We start from the raw sequence: 27,210 nt of genomic DNA on the forward strand, positions 1-27,210 counted from the left end.
GTATGTTCCAAGTTTGATCAAAAATTGAGTGTGTGAGCATTTGACAAAGTGAAAACTGCAGGTCCCTATGGTTTATTTCTTGCCCGTGGACAAGGAAAAAAACTTCTTTGGAAGAGGAAATGCTATATACAAACCTTGCAAAGAACATTATTAAATGCTGGAGTAGAAGACTGTGGATGGCAGGGGACAGTGTTAAGCATTTCTGCTGAAGCTAGAGGCAATTAACATCCTTAGTAATAGTTACCATCTGATAGCTGTCTAGATATGTGTGTAAAAGAAATTTGACTTCAGACCAGTTCCAAGTGAGTATTTTATCTGCTTAATGAGTGATGATACCGAAAAGTATTAATTGGTGCCATTTGGTGGTGCTTTCAATACTGATAACAGAGGTGAAATATGGAGCTGGTGTAGTGTTTTCATTTCAGGAACGGTTTCTCATTTCAAACTCAGGGTCAGGACTAGAGGATCTCCTTCTAGCCTCCTTTTTTTAATTAATGTTATTAAATTCAGTTGAGGGTTGTGGTGTTTTTTCTTCATCTTAGGTGTTCGGTGGTTCTGACCATTGCAATATTACATCAGCGTGGGAAGTTGTAGGCTATCTGTGCTAGTATCTCTTTGTAAGTCACAGACTCCCAGCATCCTGGTTTGTAACTTGCTACTATTTCTAAGGCATGTGCATCTTGCCTGTCTCAATAAGAATACTGTATGGAGTTCACCGAATGACAGAAAACCTGGGAGGAGGAGACCTGCTCTCCTCTTGTTGTGATGCTGAGTGTTGATCTGTGTGAGCACTGCTGTAGAATTGTCACAAATTAAGACGGGATGAACAAATTCTGTGAGCAAAAGAATTTGGTTTTCATTTTATTCCAGTGGGCATTTCTGTAAGCTGATCAAAATATGGTCGTAGTGTGATTTTTGGTGTCCTGAACCATTAGCTGTGCTTAAATACACAGAATAAAACTTTAAGCCAGTGATTTTAAGATCAGTGCCCTGAGCAATAGGATTCGATTCTGCTTCTTGTTAATTTTGAATGTTATGGTCCTAAAAATGATGGCTGTGCCATTGAGCTATATTATGATTTCACTATTTGGAAAGCAAATAGGCAAGTTTTAAAAGAGCTTCCTGGTAAACATTGTTTATACGTACATATATATACACACATAGGTATCAGATACTCCTCTTTGTGCTGGTGTATCTCTTCTGCTTTAAGGAGGATAGATGTGAAACTGAAAAGATTATTTGAGATGGGTTTCAAATGCCATATGTTTGTTAGTATTTACTAAGTCCACTAAGGTAATTCTCTGTTACTCTGTTACAAGGCTCTTATGTTTAGTTCTCACTGGTTTCACACCAGTGTTGTAGGGTCCTATGTATATTGTATGGAGGATTGTCAACAAGGACGTCCTTCTAAGATTCCTACTTACATTCCAACTAATGTGTTAAAGCATAATGTGAAGCCTGTTTAACATTCTGGTGGTGAGTTTTGCTTCAGCTTCTATCTGCAGATAGGAGCAGCTAGGTCTGATCCCCTCTGGGAAAAAGACCATGACTGAGTTGTTGCTGACAGCTGTTAGGAGGAGCCGCGTTGATCCGTTGTTGATGGAAGGTTGGTTTGTGCCATTTTTAGTCTCTGTCTGACTGAAAATGCAAAGGTAGGTTTGGAGTATCTTGAGCAAACAGCCATGAAGGTGCGGGTGATCCTTTGGTGGAGCATTGGCTCGCTGCTCTCCTGCTGCTGGTGGGCACTGAGCGGTGGTTGGCTGAAGCCTGATGAATTAGTGAGGGCTGCAGAAACTGTTAAAGCAGCATAATGCAGGTGGTTGATGGTGTCTAAGATTCAGGAAGATCCGCAGGGTCAGCTTGCTTTTGCTTAGGCAGAGAGAATGAATGTGTAACTTCGCCCATCTGGTTGATTTCCATGAGTCATAGGTATGTTCTGAGGAATCCATACACAAAATGTCAAACATCCTTGCATAATATTTTAGAGTTTTGTCACATCATTCTGTGCAAGGTCCCATTCACATGATTCTGTATCTGGTTCCCTTCACGTTGTGTCATACCACATCTGGTTCTGTCACGTAGCTGTCTGAGAGTAGACACTGTTCTCTGAAAAATGATCAACGGTACCAATTTACTGCAGCATTTACTGAGTAGCTGAATCGCTGTTTTTCAGCCTGCCTCCCCCACGCCCCCAATTAAAATTACGACAGCCATGTCCTGACACAGTTTTTTTGTATCATGTTATACCGATATGTATCGGACACATGGCTGCTGTGCATGTTCCTTGTAGTGTACTTGTAACTCCTAGCTGGTGTTTGCGCTTTGCTTTTGTTTTTTTTTAAATTAACTGAGACCTACATTTTCAAATCTGAAAGAAACGTTTAAGTGGCTTTTGAGCTGCAATTTTGAAAATGTAAATCTTTTCCTTTGGCCTTGTCTTTTTTGTGCCTTTTACAAATTTTCACACGCACGTTGGAGGTGTGTTTTTAGACCGGTTTTGTCAAGGTCTGGTTACTTTATTGATGTGCATTTCAATGAACTGTCAATTAAAAATTGACCCAAGTGACCTTAACAACAGCGTAGCTGTTAGCATGATGTTAGCTTGTAAGGATAGAATGCTAGGAACAGGGAAAACAAGAGAAAGTTGAAGAAAGTAGGGCAGCAAGAAAGTGCATCAGAGAGAAATGCAGGGAAAAGTGCCATGCCATTTGAAATGACAATTACATTGTCATTTTCATTGTGAATGCTTTTAGGTTCTATATTGGCTGTGATCTTTGTACTAACTGGTATCATGGAGAATGTGTTGGCATCACAGAAAAGGAGGCTAAGAAAATGGATGTGTACATCTGTAATGATTGTAAACGGGCACAAGAGGGCAGCAGTGAGGAATTGTACTGTATCTGCAGAACACCTTATGATGAGTCGCAGTGAGTTCTGATAAGAACCTCTTATTTAATGTCTAGGTAGCAAACTGCTCTGACTTTGGTTACCTGTTCCTTACAAAGAAAAAAGTTATTCTGCATATATTGTATTCATTTGTAATACAGATTCGTTTTCAGTAACTGTCAAATGTGGTATTCGGTGGATTTTTTTGTACTTTAGTCTGATTTGGATAGAAAGCATAATGTCAGCATGGGGGTACGTGATTGGCATCTTTTTGTAAGGTTTTGAGTCGTAAATATTCAGTATTCAACTACCAGACTGATGCTTCCATATGAAAAATGTTTGTACAGAGTGAAATAGGAGCCCAGTTGTCGTCCAGTTTGAACAAAACGTACCTTGAATAGTTTTATGATTCTTCTTGGGAGATATTTCTGGCATTACTCTGTTCCTTTCAACTCTAAAGCAGATGACTGATCTGAAACCTTGAATGCTTGATAGTGTGTAGCAGAAAATTCAGTAACTAATTGTGAAATGTTCTGTAGTTTAGTCTGTAATTACAAAAGCAGTTTGAATAACACAATTAGAATTTGTCAGTCCAAAATGTCGCGTGCTGTTCTGTTGTATTTGTGCCAAGTATCTTGTGTGCGAGGGATTGCAGGCTTATGCTTTTAAATGTAATCTTCAATTTATTTAAATGTAGTCACTGACCTATTTTTGGATCTTGCAGATTTTACATTGGCTGCGACCGGTGTCAGAACTGGTACCATGGTCGGTGTGTTGGCATTTTGCAAAGTGAGGCTGATCTCATTGATGAGTATGTGTGTCCACAATGTCAGTCCACAGAAGATGCCATGACTGTACTCAGTCCGCTAACTGATAAAGATTACGAAGGGTTAAGGAGAGTACTGCGCTCTTTACAGGTGAGAACACAAACTGCAGCAGAGCAGGATGCTTTACTGTGTAAGAGGTACCCAATGAGCCTTGGGGTGTGTCCTGATTTCTCTTCCAGTTGTTTGAGATTAAAAAGCAATAGAAAGTGCCACCGTGTCAGCTGCAACTGACATTACTGTACTGTGGAATACTTATGTTCAGCATATCATTCCTCCTTTGTGAAAGTATCTACTAAAGAGTGCTAATTTTCTGTTGTTAATTACCTGTTGTTTTCCTGACAGGCTCACAAGATGGCCTGGCCATTCTTAGAACCAGTAGATCCCAATGATGCACCAGATTATTATGGTGTTATTAAAGAACCAATGGGTAAGTGTTTCGGGATAATCTCATGATGAGCAAGTAGTTTTGGGATTAGGAATATCAAGTTCATTACCTATTATGCTTGTAAGTACTGCAAGTAAATATGCACATGTAAAAATACACGAGGTAATCCTGCCCACCTGTGTGTTCACACATTCTCCATAACTGATGTTTGAAAATAAGCACTTCAGGGGCATTTTCCAAAGGTAAGTCACTGTTTTTCCAGTTAAACATTGGTTTTAAATTTACGTTTGCATTAAAATAAAACAATGACAGCTTTGTCATTCCTGTCTCATTAATGTATCTAGTTGGTAGGAGTGTGAGCATTTGTATTTCATTTGGTTGTGCACTTGAAATCCTCCATCTGTCCCATGTGGTAAATATGCATATTCTTGTGGAAACAGAAAATTTGTTTAAGGCAAGTCATGAATTCAGGTGATCAAAGGATTTGAGGTACACGTCTGGCTCAGTCCCTACAAAGGCTATAAGGGAAGTGAAGCACAAGAATCCAGATTTTTTTTCATTCTTTGGGGTTTTTTTCCTTAATTTCTTCAGGAATAGTAAATAGCTTCCTGCAAGAAACCAAGATCTGCAAGATCACCTTGTGCTGTTTAATTCGACTGTACGTGACACATTCATGCCTAAGTGCTCATTCTAAAGGAGGTTTACTGGTGCTAACATGTCACAACTTGAGTTCCTGGAAATACAACTAAACTTCTGTAGGCTTTGTTTCCTGCGCCCTGTAACATTAACTTCTGTTGAAGATGAAAATGCCTCGTTTTAATAATCTTTGCTTTCTTTTAAAGACCTTGCCACCATGGAGGAAAGGATACTGAAACGTTACTACAAAAAGGTCACAGAGTTTGTGGCAGATATGACCAAAATTTTTGATAACTGTCGTTACTACAATCCAAGTGACTCTCCTTTTTACCAGTGTGCAGAAGTTCTTGAATCATTCTTTGTACAGAAACTAAAAGGATTTAAGGCAAGCAGGTAAGCTAAAGTGTTCTAATCATAGATGTTCTGTGGTCCCCTAAAATCTCCCTAATGCTTTTAGAAGCTTACCTTACATTCATACAAAGATTTGCTTGTCCATGCGCTTACTTGGACAGCTGCTTTTCTTTTAAAGGGGAAAAAAAGCTGTTCTGTAGCCGCCAACTGTCATTTTCAATCAACATTAAGGCTTAAATATGGGTTTTTTGAGATTACTTTGTAATACTCATTCAAAATGAGATGTTGTAGACAAGTTTAGTGTAATACCCATAGAAAACTTGAATGACCCCAAGTCATAGCTGCAGAAAACTTAAATGAGAATCATTTCTCAGCAGGACGTGCACTGTGCTGTTCTGAGTTTTAATTATGTTCTGCTGTGCACCAAGTCCTTTTTAGATGCTGAAAAGAGACAGTTCTGCTGCAAAGCTTGTAATTCAATGAAAGAACTGAAAGTAGTTCTCTTCTTAATACCTTCCCTAGTTGTTTTGTAACATTCCTTATTTCAGAGAGAATAAATATACTTTATTTAAAGATAGACAGAAAACTAAATACAGTTCAAATTTGAGTATTTAAAAACAAGTTTTCTTTTCTAATGTTTTTCTGTAGAAAGACTGATGAAGAGTATTTCCCTATCGTAGACATTTCTGAAAACGAATAGGCCACTGTACTATGGATTTTTCTATTGTCTATCTATATCCTTGTTGTACTCCAACATGAGCCAACTATAACTGAATTGCAAACGTTGAATGCCTTCCAGCATTATGCAGAAATCTGTATGTGTACAGTAGTTAAATTTGTCCATCTGATTAAGGTTCCTGGTCTAAGATATTAATGCAGGATTAAATTTGTAATCAAGTAAATTGAACACTTTGCTTTATACCTACTGCTGTGGAAGCTCTAATCTAATGAGAGTAATATTGATGAGAGAGGATGTGGCACCAAATGGATTAGAACAGCATTTTTCCTTCCCGATGTAATACCGGAGTAATAATATTTATTAGGTAGTTTTCAACTCATGTTTCTTCCATCGTGCATTTGCTGGTTATCCAGTGTCCACTGCTTACACATTCATTTTGTTGCTGTGTTTTATTTGTTGCTGTTTTTCATTTATTCCATCTGTGTCCTTTCTTCTCTTGCAGATTGTCATATCTTTAGTCTGAACTGTTTTAACTGGAATCAGAAATTTCTTTTATTGTACAATTTGATAACATTAAATAGCCCTAAAAAAATCCAGATTGTTTGTCTAACAAGTAAACACTGAATATTTTTTATTATTACCAGCAGTCCTGCTGGTTAAACACAGATGTATTAATAGGAAAAAATGAAATTGTTCCTGGAATACTGTATTGAGAGAAATGAAAAACTCATCTCAGAAGCCATGTTCTGTTTTATTTTCAGTCACTAATAAAATGGTGAATGTCAAAGAGGAGTTTTGCTGAACAGTGATGAGCAAAGATGTGATTTTTAATATGCCTGGTTCAGTTTTTTCTATTAAGTTAATCCAAGGATTTCTTGAATAAATTCAAGCTGAATACACCTTATGATAAATATTCACCCGTATAAATTGTCTTTTACCTTTCCTTTTGATGTATTACTGCTACGTAAACATGAGAATAAAACTGATTTCAGGCATTTTGAAATATTCCAGTGACGCTGTATTTGGCAACTAGTGAAATGTTTGTATGCAGGGCATGAAAATGTGACTGAAACACAGGGAAAATTAAGTGGGTTTTTTTTGGAAGAGTTAAGACCAAAATAAAAAAGGAAGCAACAGGGCGGTAATTCCCTGCCAGTGATTTACCAGTGGCAACACCTTGCAGCAACTGTGTTTCCCAAAATGAAGGGTGCTTAATTCTTCACTTTCTTCTGTACTCTGCAGGTCCCATAACAACAAACTGCAGTCTACAGCTTCTTAGAGTTCTGCGTGTTAACCTTACAAACGAGCAAGAATCTGGTTGTCTGAAAATTTTTAATTAAGAAGCCAGATGTTTTTAGTCGGGTTATCCTGACAAGATTTGATGTAAACTGCGTTTTTATTGGTCACAACAGTCAAATTATATCCTTGGCTTATTTTGTCCAAAGGACAAAGAAATAAAAATCAGCAGCACCACTTTCTTGTCAAGATCAAATTGTTGTATTATTGTGGCAGAAGCAGGAAAACTTTGTTTTGCTGAAGGAGAGAAAAGAGCAAGAAAAAAAAAAGATACAGTAAATGGGGTCACGTTTAACTCCATGGAAATGCCACGTCTGTTCTTCAGTGAAGAAGCTGGTTTAAAGTCCACACAGAAAACTTTGACTGTATTTATTTATTGTTGCAAAAAAGACGCTTTTTTATTGCTGCCCTCATTTGTCAGCTAATTATTTTTTCTTATAAGATCCAGCCCCGGTCACATGTAATCCATTCTGTATCTTAACATGATTCCTGTAGGTAAAAGTACAAGAAGACCTCTAGATGTCTTTTCTTTCTATGAAAGGAGCTGCTATGTACACATGTGCACACACACAGAACTGGGAATCAACGATGAGTTTGTCATTCATGGTAGATTAAAAACAAACCAGAACAATTAAGCTTGCATAAAGGTTGGGCTATAAGTGGTCACGGACTACAGACTCTGTTGCCTTGAATATAACAGTACAATTTGTCATTTACTCTGCACCAGACTGAAACGAGTAAAATCTATTTGAAGGTATCTTGTTTGTAAACATTTGTCAGATTCTAATTTTTTTTCTTTTGTATTAAAATTCAAAATATGGATGTATATGAAACAAAATAAATGGAGATAATTGTTCTCCCCACACACGTAGGTGTCTTTGAGTGTGCGCTAATATGTTTGTAATGCTTTGGGGATCTGTTGGAAAGCAAAAGTATTTTGAGTAAGCGGGGAGGGAAGTGGAAAAGGAGATCTGACTTGACTTGGCTCCAGAGGCAGCATTTAGAACTTCTCTTTTTAAGCAGCTGTTTTCCCTTTATAAAATTCCTGCAGTGGTGCCAAAATTACTGTCACAGATAACGTGGTAGGAGGCACTGTGTGAAATGTCACAGCCCACTGCTGGATTAAGCGATGTTTTGCCAAGTACCCTAGAAATGTAAAGTACCAAGTGTAAGTGTATCTACCAGAGGCATCCTAGATGGCTTCCTTGTTTCCTGTGTGAGGAGTTGCTGGCAAGAAGGATAAGTTAAAGTCAGAAGATGCGATTTGCAGATGTTCCTTTTTCTTTCTCACTTGCATACCGCATCAATGACTTTCCCGTGTTTCCTTTATCTGCAGTCGCTGAGCCATGATTTATATGCAGCTCTCCGACCGTTTGACTTAAGCTTTTGCACTAATTCACAGTTAACTTCTGTTCAGTGAGCTGGGATTTCCCTGATGTATGAATAAGCTCCTCCTGGGTTTAACCTCACACCTTGCTATGCAAGAACCTTCCTCGTTGTTTTTTCTTAAAGATGTTGCTACTGACCACACTTTCTTATACTCACAGGCTCAGGTGTACGGATACTTCTGGGATAATTTTATCTAATAAAACCCGTGTTTTTTGTACATGCTAATGTTGTCATTTACCCTATATGTGAAAATGAAAAACAATTGCTGAGTGTGAAAACAATTACCCATTCCCGCTTCTTGAAGTTAAAGAAGAGTAGTTGCTTTTAGGTTATGTTGTCCTTGACGTTTAAGACAAAGATGCTGCATATTGTTTGCATTGTGTTTTTAATGCAGAAGGGGAAAAAACTCAGCTTCTAACAGTGTTTGAACACACCTTGCCTTTCATCAGAGCTTCGCAGTATTTCTGTGCTATTCATATACAAATGTGGCATTTACAGTTCCTACCTGTAGGCAATAGATCACTGTGTTTTTAAAAACTTGTGGCAAATCGAAGAGTTACTTTTTTTTTTGTACCTGAAAGGACGCAGCATCCCAGACAAATAAAGTAACGTGCTTGACATTGATTTGGTGGTGTTTCTAATGAAACAACTGATGGTGTTACGGTCTATAGGTTGTGGCTTCTCCAGGTTAGGTGTAATTGCTACTGAACCAGTTTTATCAGGGCAATAATCCATGCACGTGACTTTATCCTGCTGAAAACCATCTCGAGTTTTTTAGTCACCAACGAGTGCATTGAGGCATTTTCCTTGATTTATTAGAGGTGATATTTATAGTTAAATGGCGTTTCTGAATAAAAGCAGTCTTGTAAACGTAATTAATTCCCACCTTCCTAAAAGCACGGTAAGTTCCTGAGGTCTGTTATCTCTGTTCAATCATCTTCCTTTTTACTTTTATATATATATATTATATATTTTTAAAATAATAGCGTGTTTCGAAATAGCTTTGTGTTGTAACATTGATTTTGACAATGTGAGCCATTCAAGCTTGATTTTGGTTTCTCAGACTACTTTCAATCAATTTCCTATGACCTAAATTTACTAAAAAATTTAAATTAAATCCAGCCTTTTACTTTGGATTTGGATGTCATTAGCACTGGTATACTGTTATCTCTTCTTAGATAACAACTATGGCCATGTCCCATGTTGGCTGTGTTTTTGCACCCATGCTTTGCCTGCTTTAGATTACAGTAATGTCTTGGAGGTGGGGATGGGTGCATAGTTGCTATTCTGGGCAGATGATCGATCTGGGATTTGCTCATTAGTCCCTGGATTGCATTTGAAAATAGAAACAAAGAAACTGGAGAAGCACATGTAACCCTTCCTCCTTCCTTCCCCTGCCCCGCTCAGTCCAGTCTGGTGCTTTGAATCATTGCCAGGAACAGTCATTTCTGCCAAATCAAGAGCCCTCTTAATTAAGTCTTGGGAAAATTCCACCTATGTACGTTATGCTCTATATGACCTTTTTCACATACAGAAGTGAAATGGTGTACTGTAGATGAACACAAACTACTGGTGAGTTTATGTCCTACAGTAACGATCTGCTGCGTCCTAGAATGTATGATGTTCACTGTTGGTGTTTTGTCTCCTATTCCAGATCAAGAAGCATCTCATACAGCACGACTTATACCACATCTGCTGCTCCGTAGCTTCTCAGTGACCCTAAACCGAGCTTCAGGCTTATCTGAGGTAGAACTGCTAAAAAGAAAAGTAAATAAATACATAAAAGTAACTTTTAGTTGCTGTTAAGGTTCTAGTGGCTTAATTAGTAGGGATGTTTGCAAGTACTGTCAGAACTACTGCTTTTGCAAGAATATTTTGTCTCACTAACAATAGTAGTTAGCTGTTATTTTTCTACTCCACTGTATGAAGTAGGCAGATTTGAATGGTCTGAAAGTCAGTAGGTGATCCTTCCAGCAAGGAGATGCTCCCATTTAATACTCTTTACATCCTATTTGTTGATGTTCTGAAGCCCAGAAGAGCAATGAACTGAGACCCCTGAACACTTCATTAATGTATTGTAAAGACTTAGAATTTGTGACTGCTGACTCTTGGAGCAGTAAATGTTGAGAGATCCCCTTTGCAGAATGTCTATATAATTAAATTCTTAAATCTCCATGGCTTAATGGAACTAAAAGGTTGTATCTTAGATTCAGAATGACTCTTCTGACGTGCAAGTGCAAATTGATAATTCTCATGGGAAGATAACATTCAGAACACAGTTCTAAAGATGAACTTTTAAGGAACTGACAGTGTAGCCAGGCATACAAAATGTGCTCGCAATTGCAGACTCATTTTGCATTCCTTGGCATGAACTTCTGCCATAATTTGTAAGCCTAATTGGGCATTTATGTTGTGTAGTTACTTGATTTGCTTTCGGTTAGTTGTTAATTATTCAAGTATATGAATACACTACTTTGTGAGCTTCATATGAAAACTCAATGCTGTTTAAAGAAGCAACGTAATACGAAAGATACTTGGTTTTGTTGGTTTCTTTTGCATCAAATGTATATAATACTTAGAGCTGAGTGAACACACAACCAACATCCTCTATAGATTTGACATCCTCAAAGGGTTGTTTGAGGTGAAGGGCTTGGAAGTACCATTACTTCTTGTGTACCTAAGAACCATGTCTTCAGAATTTCACTTTACAGTCACTACAGGTTATTAGGGGTATGTTATAGCAGAGGAGGCAATAGCCTGTGGCTCTGAAAAAAGCTAGAGCAAGTTTACAACCAGTTACTGCAGATGGACTTCTGTGCTGTTTCACAATATATAGGTAGCTAGTCAGAACATTCAGCTAGTGTTTGCTACAGCACAAATGCAAGTGCTATCACAACCAATTTCAGCCATCATTAGAACTACACTCCCACAGTTGCTAAATCATTATGTTTATTCTGGTAGGTGAATTCTACTGCTGCCTGTGTTATAGGAGGAGCTTACTGAAGCCTTATCTACATTTACTGCGAGCCCCTTGCACTTTGCGGTTCCTTTTCCTGTTGAATCTCTTCACGTAGCTGCTGCTGCTTGCAAGCAAGCCATCCCCTGGCCTCAGGTGCCCACGCAGGAACTGCATTAGGTTTGCAGGGATCTGTCTTCTCTTGTGGTAGATCTGACCCATCACAATGTATCTGCTGCCTGCAAGAGAAATGAGATTTCTGTGTTGTGAAGAGAACACTGATTCATTCACTGCACTCGCTTTAAGGACAACAGATCTATGAGTATATAAGAAGTCAGACCCTAGCAAAGTGGGACTCAGGGTTGTACTTGCACATGAATTATTCACTCTGTTGTGTTGCAACAGAAGGCTTTGTGGGGAAATGCTGCTATTGGATAAACCTACACTTAGAAGCAACACTGAGCTGTTTACTAAGAGCACTCCCACTTAATTTTGTTTAAGCAATCCTGGAAACCCTTGCAGTCATCTCTGAACTGGATCAAGTTGAAGAGCTGCAGTGCTGCCTGATTTCTTTGTGCAGGTGGGTCTCTTACCAAGTTGCAGAAGTGGGGTAGAAAGAACCCTCCAGTTTTAGCACAGTTGTTGTTTTCCAAATAACACAACCCAGGATGAGCCTTTTGAACAGAGGCAGCCTAAAGTTGCACCACATGCAGGAGGAACAGCAGAGTGGATTTAGCTGGGGTTGTTTACCAAGTTTGAAGTCTGGACATGGTCGGCTGCAGTTGAAAGAATCCACAACTAGAATGTGAACTCGGAAGAAGAAGCCATCAGGAGTAACATACAGGCGACTCATCTTGTATAGTCCATCAGTGTTTACCAAAAGTGTAACCAAGTGGACTCCGCTCCCCAGATTTTCCATGTTATAAACAATTCCATTCACCGCTGTTTTAAGGGCAAGAAAAAAGAAATGTCAGGTTACGTATCATAGTAACAACTCAAGGTAAATGTGAAGATGGTTTTAGAATTGCTCTCTATAATCACAGCAATGGAACTCAGCTGATGTCTTGCTCAGGCTGCCTTATTTTGTACCTGGCTTCCTCAGTGTAAGAGTTGGAGAAGACTCCTCTTTGTTAGGGCTGAAAGGTCCAAAGGTTGTGTCACTGTAAGGCCCATGTTCAACAGGAATGCATGAGAGTTGTAAAACAAATAATAATAGTAAAAATACATAACATTTGTAGAAAGCACTTCCTGACTTCTCCATTTAGAGAAACCAGATGTCTTGTAACGTGTTTATATTGTGCAAATGGAAACATCTGTTAGCAGGAGGCGTGCGTTTTGCTCATCTCTTAAAATACTGTGGGAAAAAGTTGCTATTTGACGTCATAAGCGTAAGGAAAGATTTCAATCAGAAAATGTTCTTCAGTACGAAATGACCACGTTATTTTCTAACATCTTTAGCTATGTCAGTGTGGATGCAAGGACCAAAGACACGAGTCCAAAGTGATGTCATGAAGTGTCCTCTATTATACAGAGAGCATGCTGTTTGGGTTACTAATTATCCTTACTCCCCAAATCACAAACCCTAAAAGCAGAATTGAAGTGTCAAGCAATACATGAACAAGGACAGCCTTGGCTTTGTGTGGCTCGTGGAAGCCAGCTTACCAAATTCATTTGTGCAGTAGGCCTCCACTTCATCTCTCTCTTTCCTGCACTCGGTCAGACATGCCTTCTCCATATCGGCACCTAGAACAGGCACAGAGACTGAAGGACTGAAGCAATGTGCCCTTCTGGGATATTTTATTCAAATTAAGGCACCCAACCCTTGGAAAGCTCACGGTGTTCCTTACCAGAGCAGTCTCCTCCCTTACCTTTCTTCAGCACACTGAAATGGTATGGCAGGTTGGCTGGCTGGCGGTTGGTGACCCAGGAGGGTTTGCTGATCATTTTCAACAGCTCAATGCTTTTGTAGGGGTTTATCTTGCCTGGTCGGTTGAAATGATCCAGCACAGAAGGGTCAGCTGACCCTGCTGTTCCAGAGTCCAGGAAAGGATGAGCCCCCAGGAAGGATGTGAGCTTATGATAGGAAGATGTTGTGTGCTGGAAATGAGCTGACACGCTGTTAGCAGCCTCAGCCAGCCGCCTGTCTGCCTGCTTTCTGTTTGCCTGATTCAAGTCAAAGGAGGTGAGAGAAGGCCCCTCAGTTGCAGGTTGCAGAGGCAGGGTCCCTCCGTACTGCAGGAGGTGTTTCCTCAGCCCGGTGCTGTTTTCTGTAGAAGCCTTGGTTCGTTTCTTTTTGTCTGAAGAGAGGGAGGTGATTTCAGGAGGTTTTGGGTGCTGCAGGTTGGTGGGAGGCAGCAGTCGGTGTTCGCTGGGCTCCTCTCTAGCAGTGGCCCAGGCTGGCACTTTGGCTTGTCCAGGTGCAGCATCTGCTGAGTTATACACATATTTGCTGAGAGACTGGCTGGCTTTCTCAGCACAGGGCAAGGATCCTACGTTAAAAGCAAACAGAAAAGAGCAAGTCAGAATTGTGTATTACTCCATGTCCGTGTGAATGGGAAGCACATGGCAGATGGGGGTGTCTGCTCCACCAATGAGGCCTTCGACTGTATGATGGTGTAACGCAGCTCAACTGATCAAACAAGAGCTCTTCATTCCTCTGTATTCAGCCACATAAGGCCTGATACAGAGAATGCAGCTGTGAGCAAAACAGGAGATTTGCATTTTTACTTTATTATTGTTGTAGATTAAAAACACGACTTATAAACAAACCCATTTCTCAAAAGCCTGGATCTCCAGGGAGCATCTGAGGAAACAAAATTCACATTGCCGTTTGGGATGCTTGTTTAAAAGACCATGACAACAGAACTATTTGGTTTTCCCATCCATGGGATGCCTTATTGACAATGTCATCTGGACTTTTCAGCAGCTTTCAGCTTTGAATGCTACTAAAAAGATCTTTATTCACAGTTCTGGATCTCTGACTTTTGCACTGTGGAGTTGTATGGGAGTCCAAGCAGCCCCAGCCTGGTATCTAGGCTATTGCTGCTGAGTAACAATTATTTCAGGCCTTTTCTTAAGCTGAGAGGACAAGAGCTGAAAAAGACAGGAAGCGTCTGGGACTGCAGTGACAAAGGGACAGGCTTAATGACACTGTCAGTGCAAGCCGGACAGTTACCTCGAGCTTAGTTTATATTTCACCTTGATTGCTCAGAGCTCACAAAGCAAAAGACTTTTATGCTGGGAAGAGAGAAATTGCCTCTTGCAGTTCTCTGTCTTTAGTTGGCCGGGGTAGAGTTTGAGAACAGTTCACCCACACACAGCCGCTGTCTGGGTGTTCGCTCTGTGGTTAGCACTGTGTAGGAGGCTGATCCTGACTCCTTGTGTGAAAAGGGATATTTGACTTACACAGATGAACAACATCCTGGTTTATCTTCCATAACTGACTCTCAGCTGCTGACCTTGCCATTTCTCCCCCTCTGCTCTCACCAGCTGCTGTCATGGGAAAGATTCCCTGATATTTGGGCTGGCCACGTTGTAAAGTCAAAAGAATGCCCATGAAGGACAGGGTGGAAAAAGTCCAAGCTAAAGAAAGTAATAGGCAAGAGTGTTATGGAGCTGTTCCATATGAAGCCCTGTGCTCTGAGCAGGTGGTTTAGATTTGGCTTTTATAAATGCACTTTTCTGTCAGTTTTTTGAGCCTTCTCAGTCACGGGCTGTAATTAGAAAAGGTTCATTTTTCCCCGCTCCATCTGCTCAGGACGCTGAGCCTCGTTGTGCTACAGCAGCACGTTCCTGTCACCTCCTGCAACCGGAGAAATACAACGGCACCATCACCAGCTCCAGGACTTCTCCTTCCTTATGGAATAGATGATCTTTACTTGCAGAAATTAGAGATACATCTGTTCCAACAGCTTGCTCCAGGGGGTAAATACCAGATAAATCCAGCATTTATCAGTGCACAGAAAGGCAGCAAAAGGGCACAACCACACGCAAATAGAGAAATCCCACATGCAGAAGGAAGGCAAACGTCACCTGCAGAGCGGGGCAGGCAGGATGCACAGCACCAGCTGCCTCAGGCAGGTGATCCTCGTGCTTTCTGAGCCCAGCAAAGCAAATAGAGCAGTTCACATCCCCAAACCCAGATATATTGAAATGTTTCTTTGCTGAGTCTTCATGTGATTAGTGCTACAACGTGCTGCAGAGAATAAGTGTCAGTGTCTTTATCCTCCCCTAACACCTCAGGCAGATACAGATACAGATACAATACAGATACAGAAGCAGATACAGATACTGATACAGGTACAGATACAGATGCAGATACAATACAGATACGGATACAATACAGATACAGATAGAAGTACAGATACAGAAGCAGATACAGATACAGAAGCAGATACAGATACAATACAGATACAGATGCAGATACAGGTACAGATGTGTCCCAGCCCCGCTGTGCGTGTGGAACTTACCAGCCGCCGAGCTGCACGATGATCTAATGACAAAGCAGAGGAGCCACAGCACTTTGGTTGTCATTGTGAAGTCAGAGTTTGGGGTTTGGTTTTGGGGCTTTTTGGTGTTTGTTTGTTTTTATTCCCAGCCTCGAATTGAAGCTCAGTCTTTGACGCCCTTCCCTCGATTCATGCTAATGAGAGGCAGCCCGAGGGGAAACGGGCCGGACAGCGCCCCCCGCACCCACAGCCCCGCGGTGCGGGATGATGGACGGGCTGGGAGCGCTGCGGGACGGAGCCCAGGGCTCCGAGCACCGGAGCATCCTCTGCTGAGGGGCAGCTCCCAGCATAAAGGGAGCCGTGCTGACCGCAGACAGCGCTTTAGTTTTCAATCCCTATTTGCTGACGTGCAAAACTTTGACACCCCAGCCCAGCCCCGATGCGGCTCGTTGCGTTCAGTGGGTTTATCCCCCCGGCGGTGCATCGCGCTGCCCGCAGCGCCCCGGGAGCCTCTCGCCGTTCTCTCACCGCACAACGAAGCTGCGGCCGCTCCGGGGCGCCGCCACCGGCACCGACACCGGGACCAAAAGTAGCAGAGCGGGCTGACACGCTGCGCCCCGAGCATCGCAACCGGCATCAGATCCCCGAGACGGCACAAAATAACGGTACGACCCAGATGGGACTCGAACCCACAATCCCCAGCTCCGGAGGCTGATGCCTTATCCATTAGGCCACTGGGTCACCCAGCAAAAGCTGCGCGCGGCGCACAGTAAGAGCCCCGCCCGGCGGCCCGGCCCCGCCCCGCAGCGCCGCCATGTTGTGCCGCTGAGCGGGACGCCCCGCCCCCATTGGCCCCGCCCCGAGGCTCCGAGCGGGGCACGAGCTGCAGCCGTTGGTTCCCTCACACGGTGCGAGGCGCTTAGAGCCGACCCGTCCCGGGATCCTGCGCTGCCCGCCGCCCTCCCGAGGTGTCTCCTTATAAACCCTCCCCTCACACCGTGTCCCGACGCTCCGTCCCGTCGCATCTCCGCGTTCTCCCGTGAGCTGCCGCGCCGTTGTCACCCCGTTCCCCTCCACTCTCCCATCACCTCAGCCGCAGTCGTCCCGTCACACCCGCCCCGCACCACACGCTCTGCAGCCATTTCTGACCTGCACACGCTGCTCCTTTGCCCTACCGGGTGTTTTAGTTCCATTCCTACTTTGAAGCTGCTTTATCTGTTTGCCCTGTTTCCCATTTCTATTAACTTTCTCTTCCCTTGTTTTCCCTACCCTCGTTTGTACGCTGTGCTCCCATCTATTCAGTGCATCTCCTCCCCTATTGAATCCCTCATGTTGTGGCAGCCATGGCTCCGTGCTTGGGATCGTACCCGCACTAACACAGAGCTGTGTACGACCCCAAACCTGCCCATTTCCCAGGCACACTATAAGGTTACTCATACTTTCGTATTATTTTATATGATTTTATTTTGCTCCGTACTGTTGCTCTCATCCCACTCCTAGAACTCCATATCCCATCATGCCACAGCGCGGTAGGCCCGAGCGCTCCGTGCGGCGCGCGGCGCGTTGCATGCCGGGAGTTGTAGTGCCGTATGTGTGGGGGCGGCTGTTGGGGTGAGTGACGATCAGCGCTCACTTCCGGGTTCCGGGGATTTTCTCCCTTGTATCGCGAGACGAGCCGCATTTCAAACTGACCAATCAGAGCGTTGCTATGGCTCGAACTGACCAATAGCAGAGGGAGGGAGCGGGAAATTTAAATCCCGCCTGGAGCCGCCCCGCTCAGTGGCAGCGTGAGGCTCGGCCGGGGCGGAACGGAGCGAGTGTGTGTGAGTGTGTGAGGGGAGACTGCGGCCTAGTGCGGAGCGGGGCGGGACGGGGGGTGCAGCCGTATAGAGGAGCGGGGGGTGCTGGGGGTTCGGGGTGCTGTCCGGAAGGGCTGCGCTCTGCTGGTGCTGGGTTGGTGCGTTCCGGAGGGGTTTGGTGCTCTGGTGGAGCTATGTGTGAGATGCGGCCTTATTGAGGCCTGCTTCGTTGCTGCCATTGCTGCTGTTGGCTGCATCGATGTGAGCTCGCTCAGAGCGCCTTCATGGTGCCGGAGTTCTGCTCGTATCGAGAGGGGTTGGTGTGGGGGTGGGCTCAGCCTGTGCTATAGATCCTTAGGGCTTAATTGTAATAGCTTTTGTGTTCTAAAATGCTGCATGTGGGAATGGAAGTGATGTTTGTGGCTCAGGGGGTGTTAAAATGTGTTCTGTTCATGTTAGAGGCTGCCATAACAGTTAAGGCAGCTTGCTGTGTTACTAGGATCTTAAGTCAGAGGATGTTAATGTATCTGCTGTTCTCTTGGGCTCAAACCTTAACCCTCTCTTTAATTTGTGTTCCTGTGACATAACTTCTGCTGTTTACTGTTTACTCTCATTTTCAGGCTTTTCTTCTCCTCACTTGTCTTCTGAACTCTAAGCAAGATGTCCACTAATGAGAATAGCAATACAGCAGCTCGCTTGAACAGATTCAAAAACAAAGGAAAAGATACTACAGTAAGTATTCACACAAGAATAAACATTATAGCTAGCTATCAATACTTTAAATAGAGTTGCACAAGTAAAGAACTTGATATGAATGTGTTTTCTCCAGGAAATGAGAAGGCGGCGTATTGAAGTCAATGTAGAGCTGAGGAAAGCTAAGAAAGATGATCAGATGCTTAAAAGAAGAAATGTTAGCACTTTTCCAGATGATGCCACTTCTCCCCTTCAGGAAAATAGGAGCAATCAGGTAAGTAGGTACCCAGAACAAGCACACTTCAGTGGCCATACTAACACAAATTTTGTCTCTTGTGGGACATTGCACAATTACATGTGCATTACCAGCTGAAGGCTGTGATAATAACTTTAATAGGCTGCAGTTCAGATCCTTAAGAAGCTTGTGAGCATGTGCAATACTTACACTCTTCTTTGTGCTACTGAAGAGGTACCTTGTAAAGAATTGAGGCAGTTGTTTAAACTCACAATCTCTATGTATCAGTCACATGAAACAAAGTTTTCAGTAGTTCAAATAACTGTCAATTGAACTAGCTGAGTTTTTGGAGTGTTGCATAAAAGCATAATGTTTATTGAAGGCCATGACTGAACTGTGGCCAATCCCTAGAACTGTGTAAAGGCTTCTGGAGATGTGTACCTTTCCCAGCAAAGTGCTCATAGAACTTTTATTTTGTACAGGTTTCTGCACACTGGTCTGTTGAAGAAATAGTCAAAGGAGTTAATAGCAATAATATGGAGCTTCAGTTGCAGGCTACTCAAGCTGCCAGGTAAGGGATCAGAGGTAACCAGCTCTGTGTGCAAGTCAGTAACTAGGTGTGGTCAGAGGTTTGGTTTATGAGCCTAAATGTTGAAGGGCATTAACTATTGCTCTCATCAGACATTACTTCAACAGACACATAAATTAGCTTTATATACAATGTTTAGGAATAATTGTTTTAGTCACAGTATTATAGAGTCCATGTGGTTTCTGAATGTTCAGGGTGCCAAACTTCCTCTCATTTTATCAGATCTAAAATTGCTAAATTCTAGCAAGCTTTTACGTAACTTCAGTGCTGCTTCTGACAGTCACTACCCTTCTGTCTATTGAGCAATATCTATCAAATTGGACATATTGTAACTTGCAGGCCTGTTTTATTCTGGAGTTGTAACAGAACCTCTCATGAAGACATACCTAAACAATGCTCACCACTTCAGCTAGTATTCAAGCAGTCTGTAGATTGTCTGAATTTTCCCTTCTTGTATTTATATTTTGCTTACCTTAATCCTTTCCTCACACTTGTTTTTTGTTGGGTATTATTTTATACTGACTTAGTGGAATCTGTTGTTCAGATCTCTGCAGACACAAATAACGCTTCCTGTTTGTATCCCTCCTTAGGAAACTCCTTTCAAGAGAGAAGCAACCCCCCATAGACAACATAATTCAGGCTGGTTTGATTCCAAGATTTGTCTCCTTCTTGAATAGAGCAGACTGTAGTCCTATTCAGTTTGAATCTGCCTGGGCACTTACCAACATTGCTTCAGGCACATCAGAGCAGACCAGGGCAGTAGTAGATGGTGGGGCTATTCCAGCCTTCATTTCACTTCTGGCCTCTCCTCACATTCACATCAGTGAACAAGCTGTGTGGGCATTAGGAAATATTGCAGGTATGTTAATATGCTGTGTAACTTTCAAATCTATTCCCTTCTCTTGAAATAAGAGAATATTATTAATGACCTGCTGTGTGTAGCATGCTGAGCTTCTTGAAAATCTCTCTACCTTGGTGATGTTCTTGTACATGTGTGATCTACAATGTAGAGTATGCTATGAACAAGTCTTTACCTTCAGTCTTGGCTTATGTCATGTCACGTATAACCTGGCAATCTGTGAGTTGTATTAATAGGTCACATGTAAAAATTCAAGTTTCAAATAGTTAAATCAGTGTGCTTTGCTGTGTACACTGACCTGAAGGAGGAGCAAATGGCTCATGTAATTGTGTATGTGATGGCCAATGTTCTTTGCTTTGTACATATCAATTGAGCATACTGAAATTTCTCATGCGTGTTTTAGGATTACTTGATCTGCCAATGTTGGATCCCATTCTTTAAAATATATTATAGCTGCATTTGTGTTTTTTATTGGCATAAGGCTTAACCATCAAAGTAGTCCATTTTCCCCTTTTACTTCTTATCTGTCCCTTATGCGTAGTATTCATGAAGGAAGATGATTGCATACATGAATGCTTCTGTTCCTTAACAGGTTATTTTTTTTAATTGTCTCTATAGGGGATGGTTCTATCTACAGAGATCTAGTTATTAAATTCGGTGCAATTGAACCACTACTGACTCTACTAGCTGTTCCTGATCTCTCCTCTCTGGCTGTAAGTTTACAGCATTACTTGAAGTACAGTTGCTAATGAGTGAGCAAAGAGTTAAAGTAACAGCTGTTAATGGTTTGTTTCAACTCTTTTGCAGTCTGGATATTTACGCAATGTTACCTGGACCCTCTCAAACTTGTGTCGTAACAAGAATCCTGCACCACCCATAGAAGCTATTGAGCAGATTCTTCCAACTCTTGTCCGTCTCTTGCATCATGATGATCATGAGGTGTTAGCAGACACGTGCTGGGCACTCTCCTATCTAACAGATGGTTCCAATGACAGGATAGAAGTTGTTGTGAAAACTGGATTGGTGCCACAGCTCGTCAAACTGCTGGGCTGTGGGGATCTGCCAATAGTGGTAAGCTATCAGGCATGAAAGTTGTCATTGCTTGACTTGAATTGTAGATAAAACTGAGGTTATAATATCTTTCATTTAAACCGAAGGGTCTTGACATACAGAAATCTGATGCTTGTTCCAGGTTTCGTGTACATAAGCCTTGAGCTTCTATTTTGACTGAAAGCTATCCCAGATGAGGCATAGACTACTGTTGAAGAATGACTTTGTCACATGATGAATGGCTCTAACACACAGGCCAGGATGATGATGATGATCAATGTTGTTTAAAGCTTGACTTCAGTTCTACACTATAGTTGGGAATACTGCCCCCAGAAACAGTGTTTAGAATTGGGCTTTTTGCACAGTGTGACTACACTGCATCAGTAGTATAATTACTACATCAATACTTTGTCATGAGTAGTTTACAGTTGAGTCTTGAAGGTATGTCATCTTAATGTGTTTAATGTCTGCATATATAATCTTCCTTATGAGCTTTAAGCTTGTCTTATTATCAAGCTGCTAACTGGAAAGCTGGAGCAGAGGGTCTTAAATGATGGCTGTTTCACAAGCATTGCTTAGATGACACTGTTTTAAGTACTACTTTCACATCTGTTTCAGACTCCCTCTCTGAGAGCCATAGGAAATATTGTTACTGGTACTGATGAACAGACACAGATTGTTATTGACTCAGGAGCCCTCTCTGTCTTTCCAAGTCTCCTATCTCATCATAAAAACAACATTCAAAAAGAAGCTGCATGGACAATGTCCAACATCACAGCTGGACGGCAGGACCAGATTCAGCAAGTTGTAGATCATGGCCTTGTGCCTTATCTCATTGGTATTCTGAGGAAGGTAAACAAAACTTGCATCTACTTGTGCTGTGGCTTTAGCCATTACTGTGGTCTGTACTCTAATTCTTTTTTTTTACCTTCATAGGGAGATTTCAAATCTCAAAAAGAAGCTGTGTGGGCTGTGACCAACTACACGAGCGGTGGAACAATTGACCAGATTGTGTATCTTGTTCAGGCTGGTGTTGTTGAGCCTCTACTGAATCTCCTCACTGCTAAAGACAGCAAAACTGTGCTAGTAATTTTGGATGCTGTTTCTAATATCTTCCTGGTATGTGGATGCAGTATATTTAGTTGCTGTCCAGGTTGCTGCCAGCTGTTCTTCAGTAGTTAGTACCTTACACCTTTGATGTTACTTCATGATTGTCTTTTTCAGGCTGCTGAGAAGATAAATGAGACTGAGAAACTTTGCCTCATGATTGAGGAGTGTGGAGGTCTAGACAAAATTGAAGCTCTTCAGTCACATGAGAATGAGCAAGTGTACAAGGCCTCGGCCACCCTGATTGAAAAATATTTCTCAGCAGAAGTAAGTGGCTGCTGTACAACTTCACTCTGCTTTTTTTTTCCAGCACTGATTGATTGAAATGTTACTAATCTTTCCAACTTTGTTTCCTTCTAGGAGGAGGAGGACCAGAATGTTGTACCAGAATCTACTGCTGATAGTTACACTTTCCAAATTCAGGGCAATACTCCCAATACTTTCAACTTCTAGATGCTGCACACACTGCAACCACCTACCAGCCATGTGGGATACAGATGGCTGCCATCTTAATAGCCTCTTTATTTTTTTTACCTCTAGCACTTTGTCCAACTGAAACATACTTGAACAGTTCAAGACTGTACATATGTGAATTTTTAGCTGTTAAATTCATTCTGACTTTCTTGTAAATACATCTTCTCTTCTGTCTTCTGGCCTTTTACTGTATCTGTCTTATGTAAGAATACAAGTAGGTATTTTAAACTTCTTTCTGTAACCCCTTGCTCTGTGTAACATATTGCAATCAAAACACTGAGTAAGCTTTTAAGGAGGATTCATTTCAAGTTCAATAAAGTGTTAACAATACCTCAAATTGAATTGTGTCAATTGCTTTCTTGAATGGGAGCTGGCGTGGAAAATGCCATGAGTCAAGATGTACGTAATGGTAAGAATGCTGTTATAAATCATGAAACTTGTTTCCAAAGTTGGTTAATCAATGGTGGGTATATCCAGATAGTCCTAGAATAGGTCCTTAGAGCTTAAAGAACTTACTTTAGTCACCTGCTTAAACCTTATATCTGATCTTATGTTGGTTTGTTAGTTATATACCTACGTGTCTATCTTAAAAAGCATGTTAGTCAGATTTGGGTGCAACTTGTTTCTTCACAGAAGATCTGATCTTAAAATGAAAGCTTGTCCTAAATATACTGTTATTCTTATGTGCTGTTACTACTTCAGCAATGACTCATTTGAAGCAGTAGGTACCATTCTCTGTTTACTATACACAATGCTACTACAGTCTGTTATATAAAAGTGGTTGATCTATGTATGTTTTAACAAGAGTTCCAGCTCAAGTATAGGCTGTACAGACTCTCACACCACTGGTCCATCACATCAAGAGGGAGTTACAAATTTCTCCTGTTATAAGAGATGTTATTGAGCTAATGATTTCATGCTTTTGACTGCACTGCTTTACTCTGGCCCAGAACAAAGAAAGTAAGCTTTGCAGTCAGAGTTCTTACACCTAGTAGGTATAATGATGCATGTTAAATGTTTTAGTTAAGTTCATATCTCAGTGTTACTAACTCTGTCTCTTAGTCCTCCAGATATAATGGTGCTGCTCAGTAGATGAGAATCAAACGTGCTTTGGTGATGAACTGCATGAGAAACTCTTGACAGGGATGGAGGTGGCACAATGTGGGTCTGAGGAGCAGAACCCAGGTCTAGCAACACAGATACTGCAGTGCTTGTAGGATGTGGTTATGTGGGTGCCACAATGGTAATGGCATATAAAATAAAAGGAATCATTTGCCTTGTAATACTGAAGCTTTAGATATGCTGAGAAACAATAAGAGCAGCTCCAAAAGACAACAAAGGTCTTTTATGCCTCTGCAGTAAAGACTTGTCTCCATTGCTGTGCTGTTGTACCTCCAATGTTGTCCTAAAAGTCCTCACAGAGCTGTGTGCTCGTCTGTAGAGATCTAACGAACCAGCCTATATAAAAGTAATTATGCAACGTCAGCTTTCATAGAGCTACTGATGCCGCATAATTGGTCTGTGGGCTGTGACACGTAATTCACAATTCTGGAGTCATTTTAGTCTAATTCTGTAATAATTCTGTAATGTAACACATCTCCCGGCAGAGGGAGCTGCAGGCAGCGCCGCAGTCGTTTCTTTACTTTTAGGAGGCTGGTGTGGAGTTTCTTCTGATATGAAGGACATGGGGATGATGTGCTTTAATTCTTTAAAGAAAGAGGTAGAACCCATTAAAAATTAGCTTGTAATTACAGGAAGCAACTATGTGTTAATACTTAGTGTTTAACAGGACGAAATACTTTATGTAAAGAACAGTCTTCTAAGCATGTTTTTTCAGGTACTGCTGTTCTAAAATGCACATCTCACAGTTGCTTTTTAGCATATATACAGTTATTTGACTTCCTGTGGGATGAGAATTCAGAATACTTATTGAATAACGTTGTCTCTGCTTTTCTGTCACAAGGTCCTGGCCTCAGAGTTATCAGCATTCTGAGTTAATAGGACGTTCGTACTCATCTTTATACACCTGATAGACCAACACTTTGTTTCTATCCAAAAGTATTCAACCCATCCACCAATAAGTCCCGCTCTTGGCAGAATGCGTTTCCACAAGCAACAATCTACAGTGACTATGAGTAAGTGACAGGGGTGAGTCACTCTCTTATTCTAAGAAAATGCAAACTATTTCTGAGGTTAAGATCTGCTCACCCATTAGGCTTTAAAAAATGGTAGGAGCAAAATGGGAGAGTTGTTAACTCTCTTGGTTGTTTCTGTTAGTAGCTTTGCTTTGTTGTGTATTGTCTTGGTGTTACCCAGCTTGACTTAAGAGCTGGCCTTATTTATTTGGCAGATACTTAATTCAGGGCAAGGGCTGCAATGAATGTCTGATGGCCCGTGTGTCAGTCTGCCGACTTGTCTGTGCTGAAAGCAACAACAACAGACGCCTGCTGACATCAACTGGCTTGGAATGGAATTGTTGCTAATTCTTCTTTATTTGTGGACTGATGGCAAGGTCCCAGCAAACATAACAGCTTCTGAAATCCTGATGTTAGGGAACGCTGTTGGTGTGATCGCTTCCACTTGCTACATCCTAAGATGAGAAGGAAGAGCAGCTTTGCAGGCTTGTTCTTCAGTAGGATGCCCACATATTTTCCACTCTAAGGAGTGTTTAAAGTTATGGAAGAGCTGGGATTGGCCAAATTAGGATAAATCTGTTCTTGTTTTCCCATGATTTAAACTGTGAAGCTACTTCCTGCTGCTCTATACCAAATAATTTCTCTCTTCTGTTTGTAAACTGCTTTGTGGAAGAGCAAACTGAGATATACGGAAGTTATCCGCAGATGTTCAGAAACCAATGTGTAGAATTAACCTGGAGCCTGGGAATCCTGGTGTCCCTCCCTCTAGTGAACTCATGGGACCTCTGGTTGTAATGGTCCTTCTGCGTGAATGTAAGAAGAACATTCACGCTGCAGGTGTGTAAAGGTGTGTAAAGGTGTTCAATGTGCTTGGAAAACACTTTGCTTTTACTGCTCTGTAGCGTTTGATAGGTCAGGCAGAATCTCAGCATGTAGACAGCACCTCATGTGGAATAAGGGTCACTGGACTCCAGTCTGGTTTCTGACTGCACAGCTCTGTCTGTCTCAGGCTGGCTCCAGGAAATGGACACTTCCACTGAAACCAACAGATTTCGTGGAAGAATTGTGGCCTGTTTCCAGGCTGTCGTTCACCCGCTACCCCAGGGAGTGTCATTAGAGGGAGGGAAGTAAAGTTGGGATTTGAAATGGTGAGGTAAGGAGGGAAAAATTAAAGCAGAGCAGAGAAAAATCCCATTAATTCTTACTAAGCAGAATGTGACCGCATTAAAATGTTGTGCTTGTTTAAACAAAACCACGGGCAAAATGCAGCTTTTGGATGTCTGATTTATATACGTGTGTACACATTTATCTACACACATAAGTAGTGAAAAAGCTGCTTCATTTGCTGTCTAAAACAGATTGGGTTGTGTACAGGTTTGCAGTGCTAGAATAGTTTTAATACCAGAAGTATGTAACTGGGCTCTGTGGGCATGTGGAAGAATGGATGTACAAAGTTATCACAAAATCTTGAATAATCTCCAAGGCACATTTCCATCATCTAAATCACTTCATTTTTATCCGCTATATGAAACAGATGTAAAAATAGCTCTTTCATCAGCGGATTGCTACACATATTTGGGCTGCAGAGCTTTAATGCTGTTCAAAGCAAGACTGTGAAATCATTTGCAGAATGTTACTGTTAATCAGAAGCAGCGATTTAATGTTACGTATCCATCCCTCTTCCCACCCCCAACTCCCCTTCCCAATTCTGAGCAGGAAACGACACTTGGACGCAGCTCAGAACACTGACTTTCTGCATAGACTCTCTAGGAATGAGGAGGGACTTGAATTCTCTCCATATGTCATTTCCTTTCCCCTAATGGCTAAAAGAAATAATGTTGTTGCCATCCGTATAACTTGCAATAGAGAACACATTACCACTATAGAAAAATGAATGGGGGGAGCGCGTGTGACAGGACGTTCACATTCCATGTCTCAAAAACTGCTCTGCAAAGTTGGGCTCGAGTTAAGCAGAAATCTTTCTTCTCTGTGTAGAAAAACTGTTTAATATAGATCCTAAAACTGAAGCTATTACCCCATCTGTGCATAGCAGCACCTGCAGGCTGCAGCCAGGCACGGATTAGGAAACCAAAATGAAAGCAGAGGAGGGATGGCAGCAAATACGCAAGCTTTAAATTTAGGGAGAGCAGAGTTGTTTTGGGAACACGGTTGGAGATCTAATCATGTCCAAAGCAAACAAACAACCTATTTTAATAGCAAATAATCCTGAAAATTGCTTATGAAAAATCAGATTAGCACATTCCTGTAACCTGCCTTTAAAAACTCCTCTGTTCTGCATAACCAGGAGCCCATGCAGTTACCTTAAACTGCTGCGGAATACAACATTTGATCTACAATGCACAGCTGATCTGCAACTGTCAGTGGAATTCAGTGTGCCATAGTTACAAACAAATAA

The 27,210-nt window shown here is 41.7% G+C and overlaps 3 protein-coding genes and 1 non-coding gene across 35 annotated transcripts in view; 2 read left to right on the forward strand and 2 right to left on the reverse strand.

Moving 5' to 3' along the window:
• BPTF (bromodomain PHD finger transcription factor) overlaps positions 1–12,010 on the forward strand; it is a 45,456-nt gene extending 33,446 nt beyond the window's left edge. For 5 of the 29 annotated variants that reach the window (XM_085523006.1, XM_085523008.1, XM_085523010.1 and 2 more), the window contains 5 exons: positions 2,754–2,927; positions 3,611–3,803; positions 4,056–4,140; positions 4,941–5,127; positions 10,104–10,277. In XM_085523006.1, coding sequence (XP_085379132.1) covers positions 2,754–2,927; positions 3,611–3,803; positions 4,056–4,140; positions 4,941–5,127; positions 10,104–10,155 — 691 coding nt within the window. In that variant the 3' untranslated portion in view covers positions 10,156–10,277. Of the gene's footprint in view, positions 1–2,753; positions 2,928–3,610; positions 3,804–4,055; positions 4,141–4,940; positions 5,128–5,733; positions 7,928–10,103; positions 10,279–11,410; positions 11,460–11,906 lie in introns of those variants that run through there. The other 24 variants (XM_085522992.1, XM_085522997.1, XM_085523001.1 and 21 more) reach the window with 13 other exon arrangements.
• On the reverse strand, positions 11,382–16,598 carry C23H17orf58 (chromosome 23 C17orf58 homolog). Of its 2 annotated transcripts, none has more exons than XM_015879524.3 (5): positions 15,875–16,598; positions 13,274–13,894; positions 13,068–13,148; positions 12,156–12,347; positions 11,382–11,644 (listed from the first exon to the last, which is right to left on the reverse strand). In XM_015879524.3, exons 1-5 carry the CDS (start codon positions 15,936–15,938, stop codon positions 11,457–11,459), a joined length of 1,146 nt encoding a protein of 381 aa, XP_015735010.2. In that variant the 5' UTR covers positions 15,939–16,598; the 3' UTR covers positions 11,382–11,456. The 2 variants fall into 2 exon arrangements, with proteins under 2 accessions (XP_015735010.2, XP_085379154.1); XM_085523028.1 differs by having other exon boundaries at positions 11,999–12,347; positions 15,875–16,561.
• TRNAR-CCU (transfer RNA arginine (anticodon CCU)) lies at positions 16,522–16,594 on the reverse strand. Its single transcript has one exon. It is a non-coding gene; the product is annotated as a tRNA-Arg (tRNA).
• A 160-nt stretch (positions 16,599–16,758) lies between the features above and the next one.
• On the forward strand, positions 16,759–22,996 carry KPNA2 (karyopherin subunit alpha 2). Of its 3 annotated transcripts, none has more exons than XM_015880152.3 (11): positions 16,759–16,892; positions 18,273–18,384; positions 18,482–18,619; positions 19,063–19,151; positions 19,760–20,028; positions 20,647–20,741; positions 20,836–21,099; positions 21,697–21,930; positions 22,015–22,197; positions 22,303–22,452; positions 22,546–22,996. In XM_015880152.3, the coding sequence occupies exons 2-11, from the start codon at positions 18,313–18,315 to the stop codon at positions 22,636–22,638; spliced, it is 1,587 nt and encodes a 528-aa protein (XP_015735638.1). In that variant the 5' UTR covers positions 16,759–16,892; positions 18,273–18,312; the 3' UTR covers positions 22,639–22,996. The 3 variants fall into 3 exon arrangements, with proteins under 3 accessions (XP_015735638.1, XP_015735641.1, XP_015735637.1); XM_015880155.3 differs by having other exon boundaries at positions 16,759–16,821; XM_015880151.2 differs by lacking the exon at positions 16,759–16,892 and adding an exon at positions 17,632–17,676.
• Positions 22,997–27,210: the final 4,214 nt, after the last annotated feature.

The sequence above is a fragment of the Coturnix japonica genome, chromosome 23, assembly GCF_054131305.1.
Source record: "Coturnix japonica strain WE chromosome 23, WE-NBRP24, whole genome shotgun sequence".
NCBI lineage: Eukaryota > Metazoa > Chordata > Aves > Galliformes > Phasianidae > Coturnix > Coturnix japonica.

Coding starts and splice junctions, on each gene's coding strand:
- C23H17orf58 (XM_085523028.1), bottom strand. CDS start 15,938: ATGACAACCAAAGTGCTGTGGCTCCTCTGCTTTGTCATTAGATCATCG. Junction 13,149..13,273: donor TTTCAGTGTGCTGAAGAAAG/GTAAGGGAGGAG, acceptor TGCCTGTTCTAG/GTGCCGATATGGAGAAGGCA. Junction 12,348..13,067: donor CTACTGCACAAATGAATTTG/GTAAGCTGGCTT, acceptor CCCTTAAAACAG/CGGTGAATGGAATTGTTTAT.
- KPNA2 (XM_015880152.3), top strand. CDS start 18,313: ATGTCCACTAATGAGAATAGCAATACAGCAGCTCGCTTGAACAGATTC. Junction 18,385..18,481: donor ACAAAGGAAAAGATACTACA/GTAAGTATTCAC, acceptor TGTTTTCTCCAG/GAAATGAGAAGGCGGCGTAT. Junction 20,742..20,835: donor CTGATCTCTCCTCTCTGGCT/GTAAGTTTACAG, acceptor ACTCTTTTGCAG/TCTGGATATTTACGCAATGT.